Consider the following 25,278-nt stretch of genomic DNA (forward strand, 5'->3'; position numbering starts at 1 on the left):
CATGAAGTAGTTCACTGACTGTACCGTGGTGTTAGAAGCGTTTGTCTGTGAAACATGAGGAGAATAAGAGATTTTCTAGCGGTAACAGTGACGCTAGTCTCTGCTCAGGTGCTGCACGCTCTGCCACAAACCATTAATCAGGTAACGAGTCAATGTTTGCTGCTTTTTGTCTTTCTCAAATCTCAGTTCCTGCTTTTGAGAAAACTACGTTCAAACGTGTGGAGTTTGGTCAGTAACGTCACATACATCTGATTGATTGTGTTTAAACACTGTAAAATGGAACCAATTCGTCAAGTGACCAACAAATCAGAAAGACTTAAACTTAATTCAAATAAAACGGTATTACTATTGGAGTGGGTGTGATGGTGAACACACTTAAAAGTTGATGTTTTGTCAGTAAAACAGTGTTAATTGGTGTCAGGTGTAAGGACGAAAATTTTGCATTAACCACAGGTTTTAATTCACATTCTATCATTATATGTGTGGCTTTGAATTAACTAAATTATTGTTAAATTTGTAGTTTCTTGAATGGAGTTTGGTTTGACAATACTCTTGCAACACTCTCTGGACTTCCAGACAGTTTTTCATGGAGCCACAAATTAAAACAAGAACATCTAATGAAATTCCTGTTTCATCAGCTGCTGTATAAAGTGTATAAAGTCAGAAATTAAGTGATTCAAAATAATCTACTCTGTACATATCATTCATTTTCTTAGTTCAGAAAACATCATGGATTCAAGACAGAACCCCAGTTCACAGAGAAGTATTTCAGTCAGACTATCGATCACTTCAACTTTAACAGCATGGGAAACGGGACATTCAGTCAGCGTTACCTCATCACAGGTAAAAACAGTTTTGTTATAAATGTAACACATGTAAGAGCCAGTGACTCATGTGCTGTGTTTTTCCTCTCCTTTTAGATCAGTACTGGGAGAAAGGCTCTGGTCCTATTTTCTTCTACACAGGCAACGAGGGAGACATCTGGGAGTTTGCCCTCAACTCTGGATTCATAACAGAGTTAGCTGCTCACCAGAAGGCTCTCGTCATATTTGCTGAACATGTAAGAAAACTGGGACAAACTGTGAGACAGTCCAGTGAAATGCAGACAGTATTGTCTGTGGAAACACTGACTAAACATTTCTTAACCAAACAGAGTAGAATATGCAGATCATGTGACAAAGGCAAATGAGAAATGGACGGTTAAAGTTTGACTCATATGGTCATCTGATTTTAACTTCCCACTTTCTTTTCAAATTTTACAATGCAATTTGGTTTTTATAAGACCAATCACCATTTCAATATATACAGTATATATATACACACACGCGCACACTTATGTATATAAATACACACATACATTACTACGGTCGCCCTGAGAATTCAACACACTGCAACTTAAGGAAACACATGCAACTAGGCAAAACAGAATTGCGTTCAGAAAACATCCTCATCAATTTTACAACACGTGAGCTGCAAATACTCAGCACAACTTCCGTGTTTCCAGGGGACACTAAACAGTGATGAACCTGACTGGGACACACCTGTTGTTCAATGCTTTTAAACACTCAAACACTACGACTGTTTACAGTGGTGGATTAATCCACAGTCGGTGCTCTGAGTATTTGGGGCAGCATGACGGTGAGTGTGGGATCAAGTCAAAATAAACTAGTGTGTGTTCTCTTGGTGATGAAAGAACAATGTGAGTCACTCAGGTGTTTTAATGGAGCTTTGTGGCTCAGAGCAGTAACATGCATCAGGCTTTGATACACCGACAGTTCTTGTTAATGGGAAACAACCATTGTTTGTTGACCTGACTTGTCCTTTTGATGTACTCTCATCTGTTCAGCAGCTTTCTGTGTGTAGCTCCAGTGTCGAAAATATTTTAATTTGCCTGAAACCTGCAGTTCAGTTGTAACTTGGCAGAGTCACGCCAGACTTGATGATGTCATTCACTGGAGCTGGGTTATCATGCAGCTTTGACACTGCCTGCATCTGCTTTGAATCTTCGATCAAGCCTGAACACCTTGGTCGTCCTCTTCCTTTCACAGAGGTACTACGGCAAATCTCTGCCATTCGGCAAAGACTCCTTCAACATCCCTCAGATCAGCCTGCTGACGGTGGAGCAGGCCCTCGCCGACTACGGCGTCCTGATCACTGAGCTGAGACGGCAGCTGGCGGCCTCACACTGTCCCGTCATCGTGTTTGGCGGCAGGTAGGATCCACCTACCTGTTGTTGGTGTTGTCCACCTGTGTGACTTGTTGTGAAGTTTGTCTCTTCAAAAGTGATAAAAAATTCACTTAATTGGGCAGTTTTCACTCATTTGGCATCAAATTTTACACCTGAACCAAAAGAAAGAAACACTTTCTCTCTGAAACTGAAATAGCTGCTATTTAATTTTCTGTCACTCAAGTAATTGTTTAATTCAGAAATCATTTCAGTTCTAGTTTCACCCGTAGACCTAACACACATCACACATGTGTTTACAAAGGAATCCTTCAAACTAAACTTAAAACTGTAGCTACTCTGAGAAGTACAGTGTGTTATCATTCAAACACATCCAGACTGACCTGTGGTTGGAAATCACACGGCATCTTTAACAAACTCCAGTGTTGTCTTTCAGAAGTGTCCTGCATCTACTTCCTCTTTCACTCGGCCCAGCTGATCCCGGAGTGTTCACTGTTTGACTGTCGGCTCTCTTCTCTGCAGTTATGGTGGAATGCTGTCCGTCTACATGAGACTCAAGTATCCAAACATAGTGGCTGGAGCTCTGGCTGCCAGTGCCCCCATACTGTCCACCGCTGGGCTGGGAGACTCCAGGCAGTTTTTTAGAGATGTTACAGCTGTAAGTGCACAGATGGTCATACTTAACCTTATTAAAACAAACTTAAACAAGGGTTCCAGAACATTTGTTGTTTTGTTCCAGCTGTCATTTCCCAAGCGTTTCCTCACTCTAAAACTGTCTACAGCAATTTACATCCACGTGTACATGTTAGATTTGAACCTGTTGTTTCTCTTTCAAAGGACTTTGAGAACGTTGCCCCTGAATGCAGAGATGCTGTGAGAGGAGCTTTCCATCAGCTAAAAGAATTAGCTGAACACCAAGGTAAATCTTTGTGACCATGTTCTGTATGGAGAAAAGATCACCTTCAATTGATCAACACAAATGACAAAAAGTTTAGTTTTTTTGTCAAAAAAACCCAGCTGGTAAACAATGTATATGTGTTCTGCTGTATACATGGAAATATACATTTACATACATATCCATGCACATAAACACATATGCACGTTCAGTATGTAGATAACAGTCATACAGACTGGATATACATACTGTCTACAACCACATGTGCTTTTTGACCACTCTTCAGTTGTTTCCTGCACAATTTAATTTAGGTGTTGATCTTTCTTAAATGCACAGACTATATATATATATATATATATATATAATATATATATATATATATATATATATATATGTCCAAGTTTGTAGTGATTATGACTGGAAACCCAGTTTTTAAGACTAACAGCCTAATGGCGAAGCAGCTAACATTATTCTCCACTGTTGGTGAGACAAAGAGATTACATCTACGATCAAAAAACAAAATAAATATCTAAGAAGATCATTTTGCTAAATAGAATTAAAAACATCCATAATAAATTCCCAGATTGTTTGGATAATAAATCTGGAACAGATGCATAAAATTATATTAATGTGACATCTGTTATCTTCAACTGTTCCTATTCTGCAGCTGTGTTCATAAGTCCTATGAGCACATTTCTAATTAATTAACTGAAGGCTGAATTTCTTTTTGAGTAAGAGACGATACCTGACTGGATCAAAACCAAGACCCTGTAATTTCTTTTCCCAAAGCAGTGTAATAGGGAGTTTATTAAGGTTACGTGAGAGGAGCATTTTATAGACTCTGGAGACCAATCCCTCAGGTGTTGCATATCCATATTATTTCCATTGCATTCTGATGCCACTTAACAGTTAATTTTATATCCTGAGATGGAATTGAACTCATCAAATGATGGATTGAGTTCTTGTGTGAAATTAATAATAAGATCATCTGCATAAAGTGAAATAGAGGGATTGGTGATATAAAGAAATTATATTTGTGTTGCTTGAGCGAGGGATTCTGTCAAAAGAAGAGACCTGGTGAATAACTATATAACTCAAACAAAAATATAAGTCATGCCCCAGGCTCATTAGATAGAATACCAACCATTTTAAACCCCAAATAGTTAAGAACAGTTCAAAGGTATAGCCAGATATAGTCACTCTGATTAACTCTGAATTTAAACACACTGCTGTTGTTTGTTCCCAGATTACAGTCGCATCCAGTCAGAGTTCACTCTGTGTAAACCTCCATCATCTGCTCAGGACATCCACCAGCTGTACGGCCTGCTGAGGAACGCCTTCACTCTGATGGCCATGCTGGATTACCCCTACAGCACTCACTTCATGGGCAACATGCCCGCCAACCCTGTCAAGGTACACACAGTGATTAAACCACAAACCAGTAGTCTGCAGTGCTGTGCATGAGGGAGTGACATCACATATACTGAAGGTATTCTGACAACAGAACAGAAAGTTCTCATTCAGCCGTCCCAAGGCGAACAACAATATGCAAACAACACCAACAGATTACAGCAACTGTGGAACCATAGCTGTTCCCCTCAGGAACAGCTGCACAGCTTCAGTGACATCACTTAAAACACAAGATAATATTAGAGACAAGACACTAGAGACTCACACAAAAAGGAAAGAGGAGAGAAATGTGAGAAAAACTAACTATACATATATACACTCACCGGCCACTTTTTTAGGTTCACCTGTTTAACTGCTCGTTAACGCAAATATCTAACAGGCCAATCACATGGCAGCAACTCAATGCATTTAGGCATGTAGACATGGTTAAGACGATCTGCTCAAGTTTAAACTGAGCATCAGAATGGGGAAGAAAGGTGATTTAAGTGACTTTGAACGTGGCATGGTTGTTGGTGTCAGACGGGCTGGTCTGAGTATTTCAGAAACTGCTGATCTACTGGGATTTTCAGGCACGACCATCTCTACGGTTTACAGAGAATGCTCCAAAAAAGAGAAAATATCCAGTGAGCGGCAGTTCTCTGGGCCAAAATGGCTTGTTAATGACAGGTGTCAGAGGAGAATGACCAGACTAGTTCCAGCTGATAGAAAGGCAGCAGTAACTCAAATAACCACTGGTTACAACCGAGGTATGCAGAAGAGCATCTCTGAACGCACAACATGTCAAACCTTGAAGCAGCAGAAGACCACACCGGGTGCCACGCCTGTCAGCTAAAATAGGAAACTGTGGCTACAATTCGCACTGGCTCACTAAATAGAAGATTTGGAAAAACATTGCCTGGTCTGATGAGTCTCAATTTCTGCTACAACATTCGGATGGTAGTATCAACGGTTCAGGCTGGTGGTGGTGGTGTAATGGTGTTGGGGATATTGTGTTGGCACGGTTTAGGCCCCTTAGTGCCAATTGAGCATCGTTTTAATGCCACAGCCTTCCTGAGTATTGTTGCTGACCATGTCCATCCCTTTATGACCACAGTGTACCGATCTTCTGCTACTTCCAGCAGGATAACGCGCCACGTCACAAAGCTCAAATCATCCCAAACTGGTTTCTTGAACATGACATTAAGTTGGCCTCCACAGTCACCACATCTCAATCAACAGATCGCCTTTGGGATGTGGTGGAACGGGAGATTTGCATCATGAATGTGCAGCTGACAAATCTGCAGCAACATGACGCTATCATGTCAATATGGACCAAAACCTCTGAGGAATGTTTCCAGCACCTTGAATCTATGCCACGAAGAATTAAGGCAGTTCTGAAGGTAAAATGGGTCCAACCCAGTACTAGCAAGGTGTACCTAATAAAGTGGCCAATGAGTGTATATATACAGTGTACATGTATATCGGGAGTTGGTTCGCCCGCCCAAGGCAATGAGGCAATGTGTTTAAGTTAAACAACAAATACCATTTTTTTTACTTCTGAAATATTGATGTTGTTACTGACATCAGAAATCTAATACTGATTATTTTACAGTGTCCAGCTACCCCACACTTTTTATTGAAAATTCAACAAAAATGTATCCGTCAGGCTTTAGAAAACATTGCTGTCCAAAGTTGGTGTTCCTGTACGATCCAGGAGGAAAATAGATCCTGTGATAATGTAAATTTAAGCAGAAAAAATAGAGTTTACCAATTCAAATAAAAACCTTTTTAAACGGTTTCAAAAGAACAAATGGAAATGTAATATATGAATGACAACAGAAAGAAAGAAAAAGAGTTTCTACACACATGTACGTTGAGCCTGATATTTTATTATCGTCAATTAAGGGTAGAAAATAAGCAGAAATGAGAAGTGAGCAGGTATGAGTAACAAAGAAATCAGATCTGATCCAGAGACTGAGACTGACTGTGATTTTCAGGTGGCTTGTGAAACCATGCTGAGTGGATCTGACCTACTGGCTAACCTCAGGAAAACCGCAGGTAAAATAAATCAACACTATATTCAGACCCTTGAGAAGTCCCTCCATTTCTCTTGATCTTCTTTGTGATGAGCCCACCTGTGGTAAACTCAGCTGATTGGACATGATCTGGAGAGGCACACCCCTATCGATATAAGGCTGTGGCTGAAAAATCTTTTTTCTCAGGAAGGTTCAAACTGAGTGAAATGAGCTGAAGTCTCTGAGCAGCAGCCATGATCAGAGCTGCTACACTTCTCTACATGATAAGGAAAGGAGCTTCAGTGCTTCCTATCTTATCCCCTTCAGCATAGGAAACACTGGACCTTCCTTTAGGAAAGGAAAGGAGAAATGTTGTCCCAAATGTTGTTATAGGAAACTATAAACTTATGTCTGAATATAATTGATTGCTCAGTTCCTTTACTTGTAGATTCCCTTTATGTTAATTCAACATTTCAATCCTGTTTTTGTTTTTGTGGTTAGGAAAGGAAAGTTATAAACTTAGTTTAAAAAATAAAAACCTAGTGTAAGTGCAGTCAGCTCCTTTTCCTTATGAATTCGCCTTCTCATCCTTCCTTGACGTTCATGACATTTTCCATTGAGGTCGAGGAGAAAAGGTTAGAGAGGAGGTTACTTAGACTTCTAGACCATAGCCAAGGTCTCACAGCCAGAGTCACCATATGGATCTGGGTCTCCCCTGATTACTGGCTGGGTGGTTCTAGAAGAGTCCAGGTTGTTCCACACTTCTTCATGTAAGAATGATGGAGGCTGTTCTTCACTGTTCTTGGAAACTTCAATGCAGCAGAATTATTTTTCGATTCCTTCCCCAGATCTGAGCCTCGATACAAGTAAAAAAAAAAAAAAGTAGGAAAGAAAATGACGGGGTTTAAAGGATAAAAAACAAAATGCAAACTAGTTTACTCCTCATCCGACATGTCCTGGAAGTGATAATGAGACGATTAAATAACCTTCATTTGTTCCCTCCTGCAGCGATTGTGTACAATGCCACCGGGGTGCTGACCTGCTTCGACCTGTACAATCTGTATTTGGAGTGCGCTGATCCCACTGGATGTGGACTGGGCTTCGACAGCCAGGCCTGGGACTACCAGGTACTCCAACATCCACCAGTACACAGCGTGTACAGCATGTACACAGTATTTGTATGTTATCTGATCACAACGGAAACACAGGATCATTTAGGGCTGTTGTCAGTTAAGAACTAGAGGAAATATGAAGTGTTGTGGATGGAAGAACTGAAAGCTGAGAGTCATGTCAAACATTTTCCCACCTGTATCTGCTGATAACTAAAACTTACATTTAGTCTTGGTACAATTACAGACACAAAAACTTTACGTATATTAAATGGGGGGGGGGGCTCGCAGCAGGCCGGTTGAAGCAGCCGCGCATCCTAGCAACCACCGGATGCCGTGCCCAGGGGTTAAGATTTCTTGCACAGACCGTGTGGCAGCAGACAACTGTACTGCATTTTTATATGAATTCTTAATTTTGTTCATTGTGTGAAGCCAGAAACACGAATTAATATTACTATGCTGTTGTCTACAGTAAGAGACTGTCATCAAATGTGAAACTTGGGCAATATACAATAGAGTTAAAGCCACTGAAGACATTGGATGATTGCTGTCATTCTTAATTGCATCCACCAAGTGGAGCCAGAGACCATGCAGTAATCATACGTGACTGTCTGTCAGATCAGAGCCACATCAGAGCACATACATCATCATACATCAAAATTGAATTTGACCCCGTTTGGAGAACATTAGACAAAGTATCTTAGAGTTATAACCACTTCCTTTTTCAGATTTAACCACCATCAATGAAACCATGCCCTTAAGTGAAAACTCACGATGTCCGCACTGTAGGATCACCAGGGTGAGAAGGATTAGTTGACCACATTTGATTCACATTGGACAATGTATAATGGATTTAGAACCACTCTCTGTTGGGAATTTGCTGTGCCACTATAGCCACGCCCTTAAATGTTAAGCCATGATTTTCTAATTTTGGCATCAGAAATGGAAGTAGTATTGTTTGACCGCCTTTGGTCCACCTGCTAGGAGTAGTACATGAAATTGTAAAATTATATGTCGTATTGCCATTAGGTAGCGCTATGAGTATTTTTAAATATGAGCATGCAGATGTATCAGGGCATGACATTTATCAGAGCTATAAGGTTTGGGCAAGTTTGGAAAATGTTTGCTTGAGTTATAGCCAGTTGATGTTTTCATGGCGAAGCATCGAATTTGGCCGTGCCACCACGGTTGGGTCCTCTGACAAAAACTCATAAGCTCTGTAATTTAGCATTGCACCGGTCTAAAGTTGAGATTAAACCAAAAATGATATGAATTGGACAATATGACATAGAGACACTTCCTGGTTTATACTCACCTTGCCGCCAGAGCCACGCCCTTGAATGAAAACTCAAAATTTTCACAATAAAGCAACAACAATCATAATTGGCTGCGCTGCCGTGTGCGGGTCCTCCACCGAAAACTCTTCGCAATTTAACATTGCAAAGGTCTTAAGTCACAAAATATGATGTGGATCGGATAAATTCCCTTGGAGGAGTTTGTTAAAGTATGGGACTCTTAAATCGCAAAAATGGTGCCAAAATTGCTAAATTAATTTAAAATGGCTGACTTCCTGTTGGGTTTAGACTACAAGTCTTGGCATTTTACATGTGCCTACCAATTTGCGTGCATATAGGTGAAAAAATAAAGGTCAATTTTTTTTTACATTTCTAGGTGGCACTACTGAGCCATTTTGCCAGAACCATTTATGTGACCCATAAAATACGTACATTTTCACCAGGCCTGACGTGTGCAGAGTTTCATGCGTTTCTTAGCATGGGAAAGGCCTCAAAAAGGCAATTCATTTCAACAGGGCAATTTCAATAGGGTCCTTGCACCCCTCGGGTGCTCGTGAATAAATGAATGAGATGAACCTTCACAGACAGTTGTAATAGAAGTCCCACTTGATGACAATTATCCTTTAGAATAAAAACAGTGCACTGAGTTTTGATATGTAAATGATATTTAAATGAAACGTGAGTGTATTTTAGAAAATGTCTTTGTCAGAACTTCATTATGACAGAAGAAACATCTCATTCATCTCAGCAGTGATTTGAACACTGACCCTTCCTCTGCTGCGGTTGCAGGCGTGCACAGAGATCAATCTGTGCTATGAAAGCAACAATGTGACGGACATGTTCCCGCCCATGGCCTTCACCGAGAGAGACCGCGAGCTCTACTGCTCCAAACGCTGGGGGGTGGTTCCTCGACCAGACTGGCTCCAAATCCAGTTCTGGGGTGATGGTGAGTCGTGATTGTCCTGAAATATTACAGCATTTAGAGGTGTCATCTAATAATGTTGAACATGTTCGTATTAGAATAAATGGTCAAGAAACTGAGAGAGGGAAGTCCACCGAATTCCTGAGGGATCACACTGAGGAATTTTTGAACTTTAAGGATCATATCAATGAGTTGATGAAAAAGTCCAAATATGTTGGTTTATTTTCTAATTTGAGGGATTTTCTACAAACATTATATCAGCCCTTATGTGAGCCTCATATAATATATATAACATATATATCGTACTAATCCTAGTTATCAGGAGAAACTACAGATTGAACAGAAAAAAGTCATATGTATAATATCATGTTCTGCAGTAAACGCTCCCACTGACGCTCTTTTCCACTGTTAAAGTTTCTGGGCCGCTACTCTTCAGCTTCTCAAGTTTATAGTGGTGTTCGACTTTCACCCATTGCTATTATCATGTTTGAATGCTCATACCTTTACTCTATTTCTGATTTGTGTTAAATAAAATAAATAAATAATCTAGAATGAAAAGCACTGGGGTTTGACACACTGGGTCAGGGCTGTGTAACAATCAGGCACTTTGAGATAAATAAAGATTTTTTTTGAACTGTGAATCACAACAAAAGCTTCTCCACTGCAGCGTGAAAACATCAGAATATCTCCCCTGTCAGACAGCACTCGGTTCTCCTGCACTGACATGTTTCCCATATTACTGTGGTCACTGTGAAAACTGATCACTCAACTATTATTTGTCAACCGATGGAATATTCCCATCATAATTACATCATATTGGAGATGATATTGATATTTCATTATTGTGGTGTGGCTGAAAAACTGGACCAAATCACATCCTAACCTGTTTTACCAGCATCACAGTTTCTATCTGAAGAGTCAGAAAAACCAGGTCATTCTAAAGGCTCCACAGACTTTTTCTTATTACACTATAGTTGTATTATAATGAATAGCTGGACTACTGTTTCTCAGTATACTGGTGAATTGTGGGATACGCTCACTTCTAATAACCACTGTGAAGCAGTAATGGGATGAATGTGCAGAACTGTGATGGCTATTGTCATTTATCATGTTTAGGTTTTGGGACAGAATCTTGATACAATAAAATATGAGGATGCATTTTTTATTTGTTGCTTCGTCTGGATGTTTGAGCTTCACTCTGCAGAATGACTGGTCACTACTCTGTCAGTCTCAGTCTAACATGTGCACATGCACACTGGATTTAGTGATGTCACATTCTGGACCAATCATGGTCCAGAATGCAAACTTAAGTGTGGACGAAGAAGTAGATTGATTAGCAATGACCTGTAACATGTTAATGTGTTGACATTAGTAATCATTTTTAAAACAGGTGCCATTCATGCTTTTTGATATTGTTTTACATTTTGGAATGGATTATTTTTATTTTTATCTCCATATTTCTCCACCAGTGTTTTTGTTTCTGATGAGCTCCTCCTCTTGTGTTCAGTCCTGTCCACAGCCAGCAACATTATCTTCTCCAATGGGGATCTGGACCCGTGGGCCAACGGAGGGGTAAGAGATGAAACCAAGTGAGAGTCACTGTTTTCAGTCTGAGTTCATCAGCTGTCTGTCTCTCTCTCTTTCTGCAGGTGCGCAAGTCCCTGAGCTCATCACTGATAGCTGTCAATATTACTGGAGGAGCCCATCACCTGGACCTGAGGTACAGCCAGCTGTTGGCCACTGGAGTCACTTTTGACACCCAGTACAATTAGATAAATACACAAGTTGACCACAAGACAAAGGCTTCATAAGCAGAACTCCCAAGAGCTGGTCATGGCAAAAATTATTGGCACCCCTGCACTTCTTTCAGATAATGCACCGTTTCTCCCAGAAATTTGTTGCAATTAAAAATGCTTTGGTATTTAAATGTTTATTTCTTTTGTTAGCATTGGAACAACACAGAAAAGTAGAGAAAAAAAGCCAAATCTGACATCACTCCACACAGAACTCCAAAAATGGACTGGAGAAAATCATTGGCACCTTTTCAAAATTGTAAAAAACAATAGGATTTCAAGCATGTGCTGCTCCCTTAATTTACATTTAAACTCACCTGTGGCAAGTAACAGGTGCTGGCAATATAGGAATCACACTGGCAACCAGTTTAAATGGAGAAAAGTAGACTCAACCTTTGTGTTGTGTGTCTGTGAGCACACTGAGCATGGAGAAAAGAAAGAAGAGCAAAGAATGTCTGAGGATTAAGAACCAAAATTGTGGAAAAGCATGGACAATCTCAAAGCTACAAGTCAATCTCCAGAGATCTTAATGTTCCTGTGTCCACTGTGCACAACGTCATCAAGAAGTTTACAGCCCATGGCACTGCAGCTAACCTCCCTGGACGTGGACGGAAGAGGAAAATTGATGAAAGATTGCAACATTCGAATGGTGGATTAAGAATCTTGATCAACTTCCAAACAAATTCACGCTGACCTGCAGACACAGGGTACAACAGTGTCAGCTCGCACTGTCCGTCAACGTCTGAATGAAATGGGATGCTTTGGTAGGAGACCCAGGAGAACCCCACTGCTGACAAAGACACATAAAAAAGCCAGACTGGAGTTTTCCAAAACTTACCTGAGGAAGCCAAAATCCTTCTGGGAGAACGTCCGGTGGACAGATGAGACCAAAATAAAGCTTTTTGGTAAAGCACATCATTGTTCTGTTTTCAGAAAACGAAATGAGACCTTTAAAGAAAAGAACACGGCCCCTACGGTAAAACATGGTGGAGGTTCACAGATGTTTTGGGGTTGCTTTGCTGCTTCTGGCACTGGATGCCTTGACTATGTGCCTGGCATCATGAAATCTGAAGACTACCAAAGAATTTTGGAGCACAATGTAGGGCCCAGTCCATTTTTGGAGTTCTGTGTGGAATGATGACAGATTTGGCTTTTTTTCTCAGTTTTTTTTGTGTTGTTCCAATGCAAACAAAAGAAATAAACATTTAAATACCAAAGCATTTTTAATTGCAACAAATTTCTGGGAGAAACGGTGCATTATCTGAAAGAAGTGCAGGGGTGCCAATATTTCTGGCCAGGACTGTATGTACCAACAAATAAACAGGCGAGACAAAAACTAAATGGGTGGAGGAGCCAGAATATCAGTACAGTATACAGAATAAGACAGAGGCTCATAGATGATGTAGTTAGGTCTCAATCTGGCTGAATGTTACTTCCATATTGTTTACAAAGCCAATTAAATATGTTCCACCAGAAATGACTTGGTACTGGACAGTGCCAGAATAAGTGTGTTAGTGAGGAGGAGAAACTGATTAAAAAATGTCACTAAGTTAAATGTTAGCGTAGTGTATTAGTGTCTGTGTGCGACTTTAAATTGAATCAGTCTATATCTGGAATTAATAGAACAGCTCTGTATATTGGCCAGATCTTCCTCCCGCAGTCTCCTCTCCTCACCAGTGCAGCAAAGGCTGTGACAAAGCGGGAGATGGGATGTTTAGAATTCGGCTGTGAGAGAAGTAAATCATAAAATAGGAGGCTCTTTTGTTTTACTGCAAATTCAGGAATACTCTCTTGCACCAAATGCCTGACTTGAAGGTAGCTATAGAAATGCGGTTGAGGGAGATGATGTTTGGATTGGAGCTGAAGAAATGAAGCAAATTTATCATCTATGTAAAGATCACCTCTCCCTCCAGGCCAGAAATGCTCTGTCCATCAGCGCTGGTCACTGGAGTCACTTTTGAACTCAATGCAAAATGTGATGACACTTTTCTCTGCTGTTGTTTTGTGCAGAGGATCTGATGCTGCTGATCCAGCGTCGGTGATTGCTGCCAGGAAAACAGAAGCAGACCTCATCGCTCAGTGGGTGAAGATGGAGAGGAGCACACTACTGTCACTTTAAAGCACAGCTTCAGATTGTGTTGCATAGAAACAGTTATTTGTAAAACCAGGTTCCAGAGAAAATATTTGATTCAACAAGTTCACCTCTGAGTCCCAGTTCTATTCTGCATATTAACTGTAGTGAGTGGGTGTAGAGTATGTGGTGCGTTCACCCTGGAAAAGAAAATTGATTGAACTTGATGTCAGTCTGCATAACGGATTTGCTGGTGAGGCAGCTGCAGGAAAATCTAAGAACAACACAAATTCAGTGACATTTTGCTCACTCTTCATCAGGTTTCCAAATCCTACACAGCTAATAACATAACAGAGATATTCACATTACAGCTGTGGAAGGCTTAGAAAACCAGGATCTGTTCACAGCTGAGAAGCTGGAACCAGGTTTTCAAATGTTTGTCTTTATATATTATTTTTTGCGCTTTTTATTCTGATAGTTACAGTGAGAGAGAGAGAGAGACAGGAAAGTCAGGGAGAGAGACAGAGAGAGGCCTTGAGTCGGATTCGAACCTGTGCTGCTGCAGTTAGGACTGAGCCTTCATGGTGCGCGCTCTACCAGCTGAGCCACCAGTAACACAGGTGGCAACTTAACTTTCTTGATTGAGTAATCAATTAACTGACTCCTCAGCTCTACTGTGTATGCTTAGTATAATATGAATGTCAGTGAGGCAACTGTAAATGAAAACAGACACAAGACACCGTCACAATCATCTATGTGTAGGAACACAGAATTGAACCCTTCCTCTGCTGTTTGACGGATGAGTGCAGCAGCTGCATGTTACAGCTCCCTAAAGATCACTTCATTCATCTGAACTCTACCCTCTGCTCTACCTGTCCGTCTCCCGCTGCCAGCTATCCCATCATGCTCCTTGCGAAGGGTTCAGGGGGAGTCAGTGTTTCCACTGATCTCGCTGTATTTTGTGTTTTCTGTTGTGAGCCAGATGTGCTACCATTAGCAGATCACTTTATGACTCAATGATCGACTCAAATGTTTTGTTTTCTGATGAATAAAATCTTTCATTTAAATTTTATTGTATTTTTGCACAATTAAAGCAAATCCAGCATTGTATACACCAGGTGACATCAACAATACATTTTGTATGTTTAAGAAAGTTTGAAATAAATAAAACATTCAAACACTGAACCAATGCAGCCGCCCCTCCATCAGAACGAAGCTCTTTAACATGTTCCACATTCATACATTAAGATCCCATCAGGACAAAGATCACACTTCAGACAGAGAGGACGTGTTAGGTTTGACACACAACACACAAACGACAAAAATGACAGAGCTCTTACAAAAAAGTTATTTTCAGGATCCCAATTTCTACTTTTCAAAAAATGTCAAATCCCCAGCAGAGACTCTGCTCTGCTCACTTCAACTGTAAAAATGTCATTATAGCTGGATTTTCATGTGATGCTCTAAATGAGGTTTGATTCGTTGCATTCTGGTGAAACAGCTGTAAATGAACTCAGGATGACAACAGATTGTTGGGCACTGATCATGAACATGAAGACTTGAAGTCAGATCTGGCTGTAAACTGTAAGCTCACAGCTGTAGGCATCTGTATGTGCAGCCTTCTGTTAAAAGCAGCTGCAACTAATATAGAAATGAATCAGTCATCAATGACTTAAATCTAAAAATACTAACATCAGTCACCCACACCAGTGACACTGTTATCAAAAGCGCTGAAAATATCTCCTTTGTTAGTTTTTCCTGAAGGATGTGGCTTTGGAGAAATGGCTTTTCATCGGTAAAAACAAAATCAAAAACCAGGGTTGATCGTATTTTCAGCATCTTTGGCTCAGGAATTATGCTGAAACATCCGAGTGGGATCACACAGAGCCCTTGTAGGCAGGGTTTAAATACACACTCATAAGAGATTAGCATTATGTAACTCTAATGATTGCTTCGAGGGACTGCTGGAAAAATATCAACCCTCATTTCATTGTTCTACTGTAAAAATACTTAGACCTGCAGTAAGCTGGATGGAGAGGAATGGATGTTAACAGTTGGATTGTTGTCTGAAGCAACATTAAAGGCACGTGTGAGGAAAAACAATATACAAAATGAATTTGGTCTCAATTCAAATTCAGAATGTTTTTAAAAGTAGAGCTGTGATGTAAACTAACTGGATTTACAGGAATGACTGCAAGCTGCTCTGTGACGCTACAGAAACTAAGCTAAATGCACAATCCAAGCTGTTAGGATATCTGCAATTACGACTTAGAACATACACTAGAAATCCATATATTATGCTAAAATCTAATTTCATTTCTCTCAGTTAAAAGAGAAAGAAACACAACACCTTAACAAGGAAGATAACAAAAGACGAATGAACAGGAACATTCAGTGAGCCCCCACCCCGCCCCTCCCCCACCCCATCGAAACAAGCCAAATCAACCCATCACTATCCTCATAAAACAAAAGCTTCACAGTTCATTAAATCTGCTGCTTGGCAACAACCAAGTTCATCTGTGTCCCATGTAGAGACTGGTGCTGCATTCATGTCATATGGGAGAAACAGCTGGTTTTTTTTTTTGTTATCTTTTTAGGGCATTTTTGCCTTTATTCAGACAGTATGGTGACAGGAAATTCAGGAAGAGAGAGAGAGGGGATGACATGCAGCGAAGGGCCACGGGTTGGAATCGAACCCATGGCCATGCCGTTAGGACTAAGCCTATGTGGTACGCACCACTGAGGCACCCCAGAAACAGCTGGTTTGTTGTACCTAAACATACCTGCCAGACTTGAATATTTAGTAGGATTGTTACTTTAGCAGCAGCACATCATTCCCCACACCTGACACTTCCTTGTTGATGACATCAGAGACCATGACCACATGTTCACACTGTTGACAGACCTGTACAGCAGACAGCTGCTGGCCACTGTGCTGCAATCATGTTTAACAAGTGAACCTGTCTGTTACTGTCATTAAACAGTGAACTACAGGACTTCATGCCAATTATTAGATAAAGATTTATTTAGACTTTTTCAAGTTTTGAATCAAAGCAATGTAACAAGAAGATAATTTATAAGGAGGGGCTGATCTGAACCAAATGTGTCATTTTAAAGTGCGATAATGGCCATTATTGTGGTTATAGGACATTTTCTGGAAAAGCAATTAAATAGTTTATCAATAAAATAACCTGACAAGGAACTTCATTAACAGTCCTGCTTATGAATTCGTAACATTACCCACTATGACCTAATCCAACCAGAAGTAAATGATATCTGCTTCACTGTTAATACAAGTGGTAGAAAGTTTAAGTACTTGAGTACTTGCCACCTTATATCTCTACAACATTAAGACTTTGAGTGTGAAACACACAATACGTTCAGCTTGTAGCTGCATTTTAAAAAAACTGTCAAACAGTATTTCATATTAGCTCGGACCGTAGCCCTCTACAGTAGCTCGGTAATGGCGAGGGTTAGTCAGCGCTGACATGAGCCAAACAGACTAATTCAAATTCAGACTGAAATGGATTTTGTGTGGCGCTGTACACTGGAGCCTCAAGTGTTTCTTAGTGAGCGTATTTTAAAGAGCTTATACACTGTAATTAACGGCTTTATTGAATAATTTACAAAGACACTGCTGTACAGTTCTAGGACAACTTCTGGGATGCAAAGGTGCATCTGCCTTTAAAATGAGCCAACAGTACTTCAACCTTTAATACATTTAGCTCATAATGATTCAGCACATTTACTCAAACTAGAATTATGTCTCCACGATAACACGTGTGTTCTCAAGATATCCTGTTCACAAGGCCAAAATCCTGTTTTGCAAGGAAACTGTGACCTTGACCTTTGGCCACCAAAATCCAATCTGTTCATCCTTTAGCCCACGTGAATGTTTGTGCCAAATTTGACGTTCCCTCAAGGAGTTACTGAGATATCGTGTCCACGAGAATGGGACGAATGGACGAAATGGCTGGATGTGAATGCTGCTTCCTCCACTGATAAACAGTGAGACCAGAAAATCTCAACAAGATGACAAATTGAGATCATAATTTACCATATATGTTTCATCTGTAGTTGCAGACTGTTCCACAGCACATGACTGGTCATTGTTTTCTCCTTGAGCCGAAGGGACTGAACACAATTTTCATGCAGTAAAAACCCCCCCATGTCCTGTATGACATGAATGCAACCCGGCACAGCAAACATAAATGGTGGCATGCTTATGCCCCCTCAGGAAGCTTCAGCATCTGAGAATAGCTCTAGCACTTAATCACTATATACAGTGCGATGAGGAATTAGCTGTTTCCTCTTTTCCCTGCAGGAGTCACACCCAAACACAAACATGTGAGCAGAGCGTCAGGGTCCAGGTGCAGCAGGCAGTGGTTGGTTTCAGTTCAGACAGCTTGCGGCTGCTGTCAGGGAACATGTTGCTACGAAGGCAACCAGCCTCCTGTCACACCAAGCACTAGGGTCAGGCCCCCAGATACTGGCTTTGTGTCACAGTGGATTACATTCTGTTTCACAAACCTCTCCTCTGTAATAAGAATACAAAGCAGGGTAAACGTTTATACGGATTTTTTTCTGGCGCTGCCATTTTTGTTAGAAATTGAACATGATGAACTATTAGCAAAATAGAAGCTATGAGGAGCTTTAAACTGAAAATATTCAACCCAGCCTTCAGACACATGTATCAGTCCAACTCCTTCCCTCAACATGTGGTGAAGACGGCTTCAGTTCAAGTCAAGTGTCTCCTCAGTGCTGATGTTATGTGTGTTGAAGAGGACAGAAAGAGTCCTCTGCTTCTCCAGCATGAACTCTATCACCTCCAGAAATCCACACAACAAAATGACTCATAACAAACAAAAAGTAAAGAGGCTTTTTCCATCTGTGTTGTTTTGGAGTTCTCTCACTGAGACAGAAGAGACGAAGCTATCATCAACCCTGAGAAGTTCTGTTGTGTTTATATGTGCCATTTGAATTCCTGTGTGTGTGTGTGTGCGTGTGTGTGTGTGTGTGTGTGTGTGCGTGTGTGCGCGCGCGCGTGCGTGCATGCGTACGTGCGTGCGTGCGTGCATCATGCAGTGGAAGGCCATATGGGCAGAGGATGAGCTTCAGTGTTGAAGACATACTGGTCTAGGCTGATCAGGTTGGGGTCGTCTGAGAATAGCAGGTACAAATATTTCAGGGTCTCCCCCAGGAAGAAGCTCTCCATCTTGTCCCGGGGGCTCGGGTAGTCTGGGTCACGCACGTTATTGATGGAGGTGTAGCCACCGGAGGAAACCTGAAACACACAGCAACACAATCTGTTCACCATGTTCTACAACTTAAAACTGTAGATTTTTTTTTTTTTTTTTTAAATTGAACCACAATTACAACTAGGGTTGAAAATTCATAGCAGATAATGTAAAGGAGTTTTATGTCTAAGTCTATGATTAGCTGCTGAATAATGGCACACTGGAAAAGACGTGCTGTGAGCCATTAAAAACCAGTTTACAAAGCTGGGAAGTGACGTCATTAAAGCATTTTTTTTTTTGTTTAAACAGCGTTTTGTTACACATGAATACACTTGGTCATATAATTAAACTCACTTTCACACTCTGAAGTTTCCTTCTTCCCAGAAGTTTCTCACTCTTTTATTTGGTAGGCAAACTTGCTAAAGAGGAAGTGATTCTGTGGGTAACTGCTGCTGCCATGACAGAGATCTATTTGAGCACCAGGCTCTGTGACTGACTACAGCGCCCTTATGTGACCGTTTGTATAATTAGCATCTTCAGGTGGGGGAAGATTCTCTATTTGGACATTACTATATGACATATTGTATATATTGTAAGAGACAGACCAGCGAAGACACCCTTCATTTCACCAACCTTGGTGTACTTGTCAAAGTTTTTGAGAATCTTCCAACCCCAGTCCCGGTACTTGTGGTCCTTTGTAAACCTGTACAGGTAGAAGAGACTCTCTGCCGTCTCTGGTCGCAGGAGGTTGTGTCTGTCTGCCAGCTGTCACGGAGGATACAAAACAGACACAGACAATACACAGTTTTAATATCTGCTTGATCTTATCTTATCTTATCTTCCTAAACCTTTGCAGGATTGTTTATTGTCACATTTTTGTATTTTACTGTGGAGTATTTTCTCAAATACGTCTACCATCAGTCCAAAGTTTGTCCTCAGACATTTAGGCAATGTCCCTCTCCAGTATGAGAGAGGGGCATGAGAGAGTTTGTAGGTACAGGACTCTACATCTACAATTCTGTCTCTACGTACCTTCACTTCGATGTCCCGGGTGCTGCCCTGATGCATGTTGAAGTGGACTATCTCCGGACTGAGGCCTGTCTCCATCTGGACATACATCTGGTAGCAGGTCTCCATGAGCTGTCTGGCCAGATCCATGTGATCAGCAGGCAGGCCGTTGTGAGCACCGAGGGCCAGAGTGCCCGGCAGGAAACACACTAGATGATCCTGAGTTAACACACAGCCATGTTAAAGATAGACTGACATGAAGAATGAGTTTTATCTGCTGCTGTTACTGACCATTTTAGGGCTGAACTGTCCATGTGAGAGCTCTCCAACGAAGGTCAGGCCGTTAGGAGAAGACTTCTGCAACAGGTTCTTCTTTACACCCTCTATTGCCTGCAGGTAGTCCTCCAAGAGCCTTAAAGCACACACACACACACACACAAACACACACACACACACACACACACACACACACACACACACACACACACACACACACACACACACACACACAAACACACACACATACACACACACAGAATGAATATCTTGTATGGATGCTCCTAGAGCTACAACATTCAGTTCAGTCAATTGACATAACATGGTAATAAAGGGTTAACAGTCATTTGGTTCCAGCTTCTGAATATGAAGATTTGCTGCTTTTCTTTCTCATATCTGATAACAAACCAAATGTCTTTGGGTTTTGGACTCATGTTGAGCAAAACAAACATTCTGAAGATGTCACCTAAGGCTCCGTCAAAATGTAGTGAGCTTTTCTTCACTAGTTTCTGCACTTCATAAACAGAAAAGTTTCAGTTAGATGGAAATAAAGTCAATGGCGACTGTGGAAAAAACAACGCCGGGTGTTTTAGGTTGCTGTGCAAACATGTAAACATGGCACAGAGTAGTGCTGACCAATGAATCGTATTTTCATCGTCATTGTGAAATGAACATGTGCAATAAACACATCACGAATGAAAAGCTACATTTTCAACTTCTCTCATCCACTGCCGATTGTTTTACACAACTACAGCACACTAACATTAAGACTGATAGTGAACTGTTGTGAACAAGCTAAAAAGAAAGCTTTCTGTAGCTACAGGCTGAGATAGCCTGTCATATCCGGACTCTGAGCTCTGCAGCAGTTCCTAGCTCCTCATGGTTTCTGCTCTGATTTGCATTGTCAGCTGTCAGACCTGACATAGACAGGTGTGTGTCTTTACACATCGTGTCCAATCAGCTGAGTTTAGGGACTCAAATCCAGGTGTAGAAACATCTCAGAGATGATCGAGAGAAATGGAGGAACCTGAGCTAGATTACAGCAAAATGTCTGAATACTTATGTCAATGTGATATTTCAGTTTTTCCTTTTTAATAAATTAGCAAAAAAATTCTAAAATTCTGTTTTCACTTTGTCATTATGGGCTAAAATTATTATTTTTTATCATAGCTTAAAGCTACAAAATAACAAAATGTGAAAACAGAGAAGGGGTGTGAGGACTTTCTGAAAGCTCAGTTAATACTGTGTGTGTGTGTGTGTGTGTGTGTGTGTGTGTGTGTGTGTGTGACTCACTGGTCCTCCTTCTTGCCTCCCTGGATCCACTGCTTCAGCAGGTATTCATAGTAGCTGTCGGCTCTGGCTCCCAGTGTGTAGATGCCTTGATGAGTGAACTGTCCGTTGTTTGTATTGATGAACATGGGCACGAGACCATCCAGCTTGCCATCTAGCTTGTGGACCTGATTCATAACCTCAGCCACCGCAGCCTGGAAAATCAAGGTCAGAGGTCAGAATGAGTGAAGCTATTTTATTTATTTTAATGACTCAAAGAACAAATTCCTAAATTACTAGAAAATTGATTTTAAATGTCAAACCCACACATTTAACAAATTATATTTCTGCTTTACAGATTCAAAAATAAAGTGTCTCTGAAATATCTTACTGTGTGAGCACCTGACATTTAGAAAATTGTGATTCCCTGCACATTTTCTTTAAAACTAATTTGGTCAAAACAAAACACACCTCTCCAACTAAACAAGCCCTGTTGCACAGTATGAACCCACAAACTAGCAAAAAAAAACAAACAGTCTTGCATAAAGGTGATGGAGAAATATGTTGCCATTTTGGTGCATGTGTTTATTTCAAGACTCTGTTCTACATTAGAGGAGTAATTATTGGCACAGCTACTCACTGTATATGGAGAGGAATAAAACTGTCTAAGAAAATCATTTTTATGCTGCAGTCAAACATTGTGTACAGTTTTCTCTGCACCTCTCTGTTCTTGTAGATTAGTGTTAAATCTTACAGAGAAGAATTAAACTAATCTAACCAGTCCCAGCATTATTTACACCAGACTGCGATTTTCTCCAGTCCTTGCAGTATTTCTGGACAGGGGTCAATGCTAAGCTAAGAATGGCAACAGGCAAAAACAGATCCTGCCACGCTCCAAGTAAAACAGCTGTTTGTGTTGGTGGGTGGGACGCTAGTTAAGGTTAGAGACAGTTACTGCATGTCCATGTAGCATAGATGGGTGTGTGATCTGAGGGGGGGGTTGAGAGTGAAACCCTGTGCATATAAGGCCCTTGTTCTGAAGCTCCCGACAAGAATTTGAAAAGAAGCAACAAAGGAATTTGTGTGTATTTCAGGAAATACTGAGAAGAACGAGCATCCAGAACATTTCTGCTCTTTTTAACATGGAAACACCCAAAAGGAATGGTCACCACCCACTTCCATTTACCAACCACAATCAAACTTTATACATTAAAACCACTGAAGATCCTTTTCACTGTTTCTCTAAGTAACAAAAACGTATTGTGATTATGTAATCATAATGACTGCCGTTTCATTTTGACTATCACAATTTCCCCCAACTTACAGTTCTTAAATATTACTACAGTTATTGCAAAGAATGTTGTTGTTTCTACATTCAGTCATTCTGGCCTGCAGTGGTCACACCAGCACTGGGCCGCAGGTTTCATGTGACTAAACATGAAGGTTTAATGCTGCTGCAACCAGACTTAAGCTGTAAGGTGACTGGGTTTTGACTGTTCAAGTGACAAGACTACAGATGACTGGGCGTCTAGCATGTGAAACACATTGCCTGAGAATTCCTTGGGCACAGAATCAGTCGTTTTTTTCCCACGTCCTCTCAAAACTTGCTTTTATGGGGAATTGGTGCAGCTCTTTGGACTAAGGCACGTACCATGTTAACAATCTCTTGTGACCCACGAAATTATTAGCCTGAAGTTGACAGCTAGCCACAGCCCGATGGGAGAGGAGACCATGGCTGCTGCAAGGCAATGAAAGCAGCAGCTGATATCATACCCAAAAAGTATCAATGCATAAAAGATGAAACTAGAAGTTCTCCAGTTCTGTGGGGGGCTCTCGATGCTAGCAGCCCTGTGGGACTCTAATGCTAATGACACACAGATCCTGATCACTGGAGGAGCAAAATATGATGGTGGTGCCAGAGGAAAGACTGCAGTCCATTCAAAGTATTCAGACCCCAAACTGAATTTTAGATATGTTTGCAAATTAATTAAAAAGGAAAAACTGAAATATTACATTGTTCATTGGGGCTTTGTCACCTTCAGCTGTAATTCATCAGCCTCAGTTCTGTGTTCTGGTTAATGCAGGGCTGAAACAATTACTGATTGAATCTGAGTGACAGGAACAGCTGAGTTCATACTGCATATCAGTTTTAGAACAGCACCTACAGATCAAAGTGGCGTCACGTAGCGCAGTGGGTTAGAGGCTACAGTCCTCGCTGCAGCTGGCCCCCGGTTCGACTCCCGCTTCGGACGGTCCTTTCCTCTCTGCCTCCCCATTTCCTGTCTCTCTACTGTCCTGTCCTTTAAAGGCACAAAAAGCCCCAAAAAATAATAACTCAAAGTGGCATCTGCCACAATCCTATGAGAGAAAAATATTCAAATATTGCCAAAGTACAGCCGTTCCTAATCCATAAAAATGCTGAAAACTGTATTAATGCTTTTATTTCAAATAGATTCGATTATTGCAATGCTCTTTTCACTGCTCTTCCAAAGCTATCAACTGAAACACTCCAGTTTCAAAGCTCTTGATGGTTTGGGTCCAGCAGATTCACACTGCATATTCTCTGTGGTTTTACTATCCTACACAAGCCCTCAGGTCTTCTACCGCCAGGCTTTTCAACACACACAGTTTTACACACAAGAAATTAGGCAGTGCAGCTTTTTTTTAACTATGATCCAAAACTATGGAAAACCCTGCCAAGAACTATAAGATTTAGTTGGCAGCTGAAAACCTATTTATTTAACTTTGCTTTTAATTAATTCTCTCATATTTTACTATTCTTACTGGTTTCGGTTTTTAATTTCATTTACATAATTTGTCATCTACTGTGTTTCTATTGTCTATGTTTAACCTCCTAAGACCCGAACTCTTGCATGGCGTGCATTTTTAATTTCTCTTTGCTATTTAGGCTGATTGGGACCTGAGAAAAATGATGTCCACATATGAGGACATTAGTTTTAAATTTCGATTACTGAGTGGCAGTATAATATCCTCATATGTGGTCACCAGGCCCTTGTTGAGAAAAAGTTAGTATTGTGGTCTAGAGAACCCAAAATGTGAGGTCCACATATGTGGACGCCAGGTCCTAGGAGGTTAAATAATGTTTATTATTATAATTATGATCAAGTGGTGTCAGCAATAGTACAGATGGAAAGCCGAGCCTAATGCCAATCTTAAAATTTGCAGGGCAGACCCTGGATCTGCACGGTTGTATCTCTTGGTCAGTTGGTCACCTCATACTGTGGATCCTGGGTGAGGCGGCTGAGCTCTCTGAACTCCAGCTGGATGCTAGTAACCTCAGCCACAGTGCTGTCTGAGGTCCAGCGAGGGGGGTGGGCTGTACCTTTCCCAATGTTCACATCAGAGTAGGGGATCTTGGATGGGGTGTTGAAGGCTGGCATCAGCCTTGAGCCGATGTCTTTCTGTGGAGGAAGACCACAGATTGATTGATTAACTGACTGACTGATTAATTGCTTGATTGACTGACTTCATTGTCCACCACAGTGGAAATTTGTCTTTGCCTTCTCCTAAAGAAAGTACAATAAAAAATACATACAATCCACATAACAAAAGACACCATCAAAAACATACAACACATACAACATACAATAGTGTAAATGAGCAGGCAGCAGCAGATAGGTTAAATAAATAAATACCAGAGAGCAAATTGTATAAGACAACAAAACAAGTAACAAGTGTCCACTGATGCAGTCATCTGTGTTCAGTGGCTGTATGGCATAGGGAATAACAGACTTCTTGTACATGCTCCGGCTGATCCTTGGGGCCCTGAATCGACAGCCAGATGGAAGCAGTT

The 25,278-nt window shown here is 40.9% G+C and overlaps 2 protein-coding genes across 2 annotated transcripts in view; one reads left to right on the forward strand and one right to left on the reverse strand.

The window, feature by feature from the left end:
- dpp7 (dipeptidyl-peptidase 7) lies at positions 1–14,859 on the forward strand. The gene is made up of 13 exons (XM_056376183.1): positions 1–141; positions 717–843; positions 921–1,060; positions 2,049–2,212; positions 2,708–2,843; positions 3,023–3,104; positions 4,327–4,493; positions 6,467–6,527; positions 7,493–7,611; positions 9,678–9,834; positions 11,318–11,382; positions 11,460–11,530; positions 13,614–14,859. The coding sequence occupies exons 1-13, from the start codon at positions 55–57 to the stop codon at positions 13,720–13,722; spliced, it is 1,485 nt and encodes a 494-aa protein (XP_056232158.1). The 5' UTR covers positions 1–54; the 3' UTR covers positions 13,723–14,859.
- Positions 14,707–25,278, reverse strand: part of man1b1b (mannosidase, alpha, class 1B, member 1b) — a 21,160-nt gene continuing 10,588 nt past the window's right edge. Inside the window, exons 9-14 of the mRNA XM_056376182.1 lie at positions 24,698–24,886; positions 21,489–21,679; positions 20,211–20,331; positions 19,944–20,138; positions 19,545–19,676; positions 14,707–18,958 (exon numbers count right to left, since the gene is read on the reverse strand). Coding sequence (XP_056232157.1) covers positions 18,752–18,958; positions 19,545–19,676; positions 19,944–20,138; positions 20,211–20,331; positions 21,489–21,679; positions 24,698–24,886 — 1,035 coding nt within the window. The 3' untranslated portion in view covers positions 14,707–18,751. The remainder of the gene's footprint in view (positions 18,959–19,544; positions 19,677–19,943; positions 20,139–20,210; positions 20,332–21,488; positions 21,680–24,697; positions 24,887–25,278) is intronic.

The sequence above is a fragment of the Seriola aureovittata genome, chromosome 5 (genome assembly GCF_021018895.1).
Source record: "Seriola aureovittata isolate HTS-2021-v1 ecotype China chromosome 5, ASM2101889v1, whole genome shotgun sequence".
Classification (NCBI taxonomy): domain Eukaryota; kingdom Metazoa; phylum Chordata; class Actinopteri; order Carangiformes; family Carangidae; genus Seriola; species Seriola aureovittata.

Bases quoted from the DNA above. Each gene is read 5' to 3' on its own strand.
- dpp7 (XM_056376183.1), top strand. From the start codon at position 55: ATGAGGAGAATAAGAGATTTTCTAGCGGTAACAGTGACGCTAGTCTCT. The intron at 142-716 runs GTAACGAGTCAA...TCATTTTCTTAG, and splicing joins TGCCACAAACCATTAATCAG to TTCAGAAAACATCATGGATT. The intron at 1,061-2,048 runs GTAAGAAAACTG...TTCCTTTCACAG, and splicing joins TCGTCATATTTGCTGAACAT to AGGTACTACGGCAAATCTCT.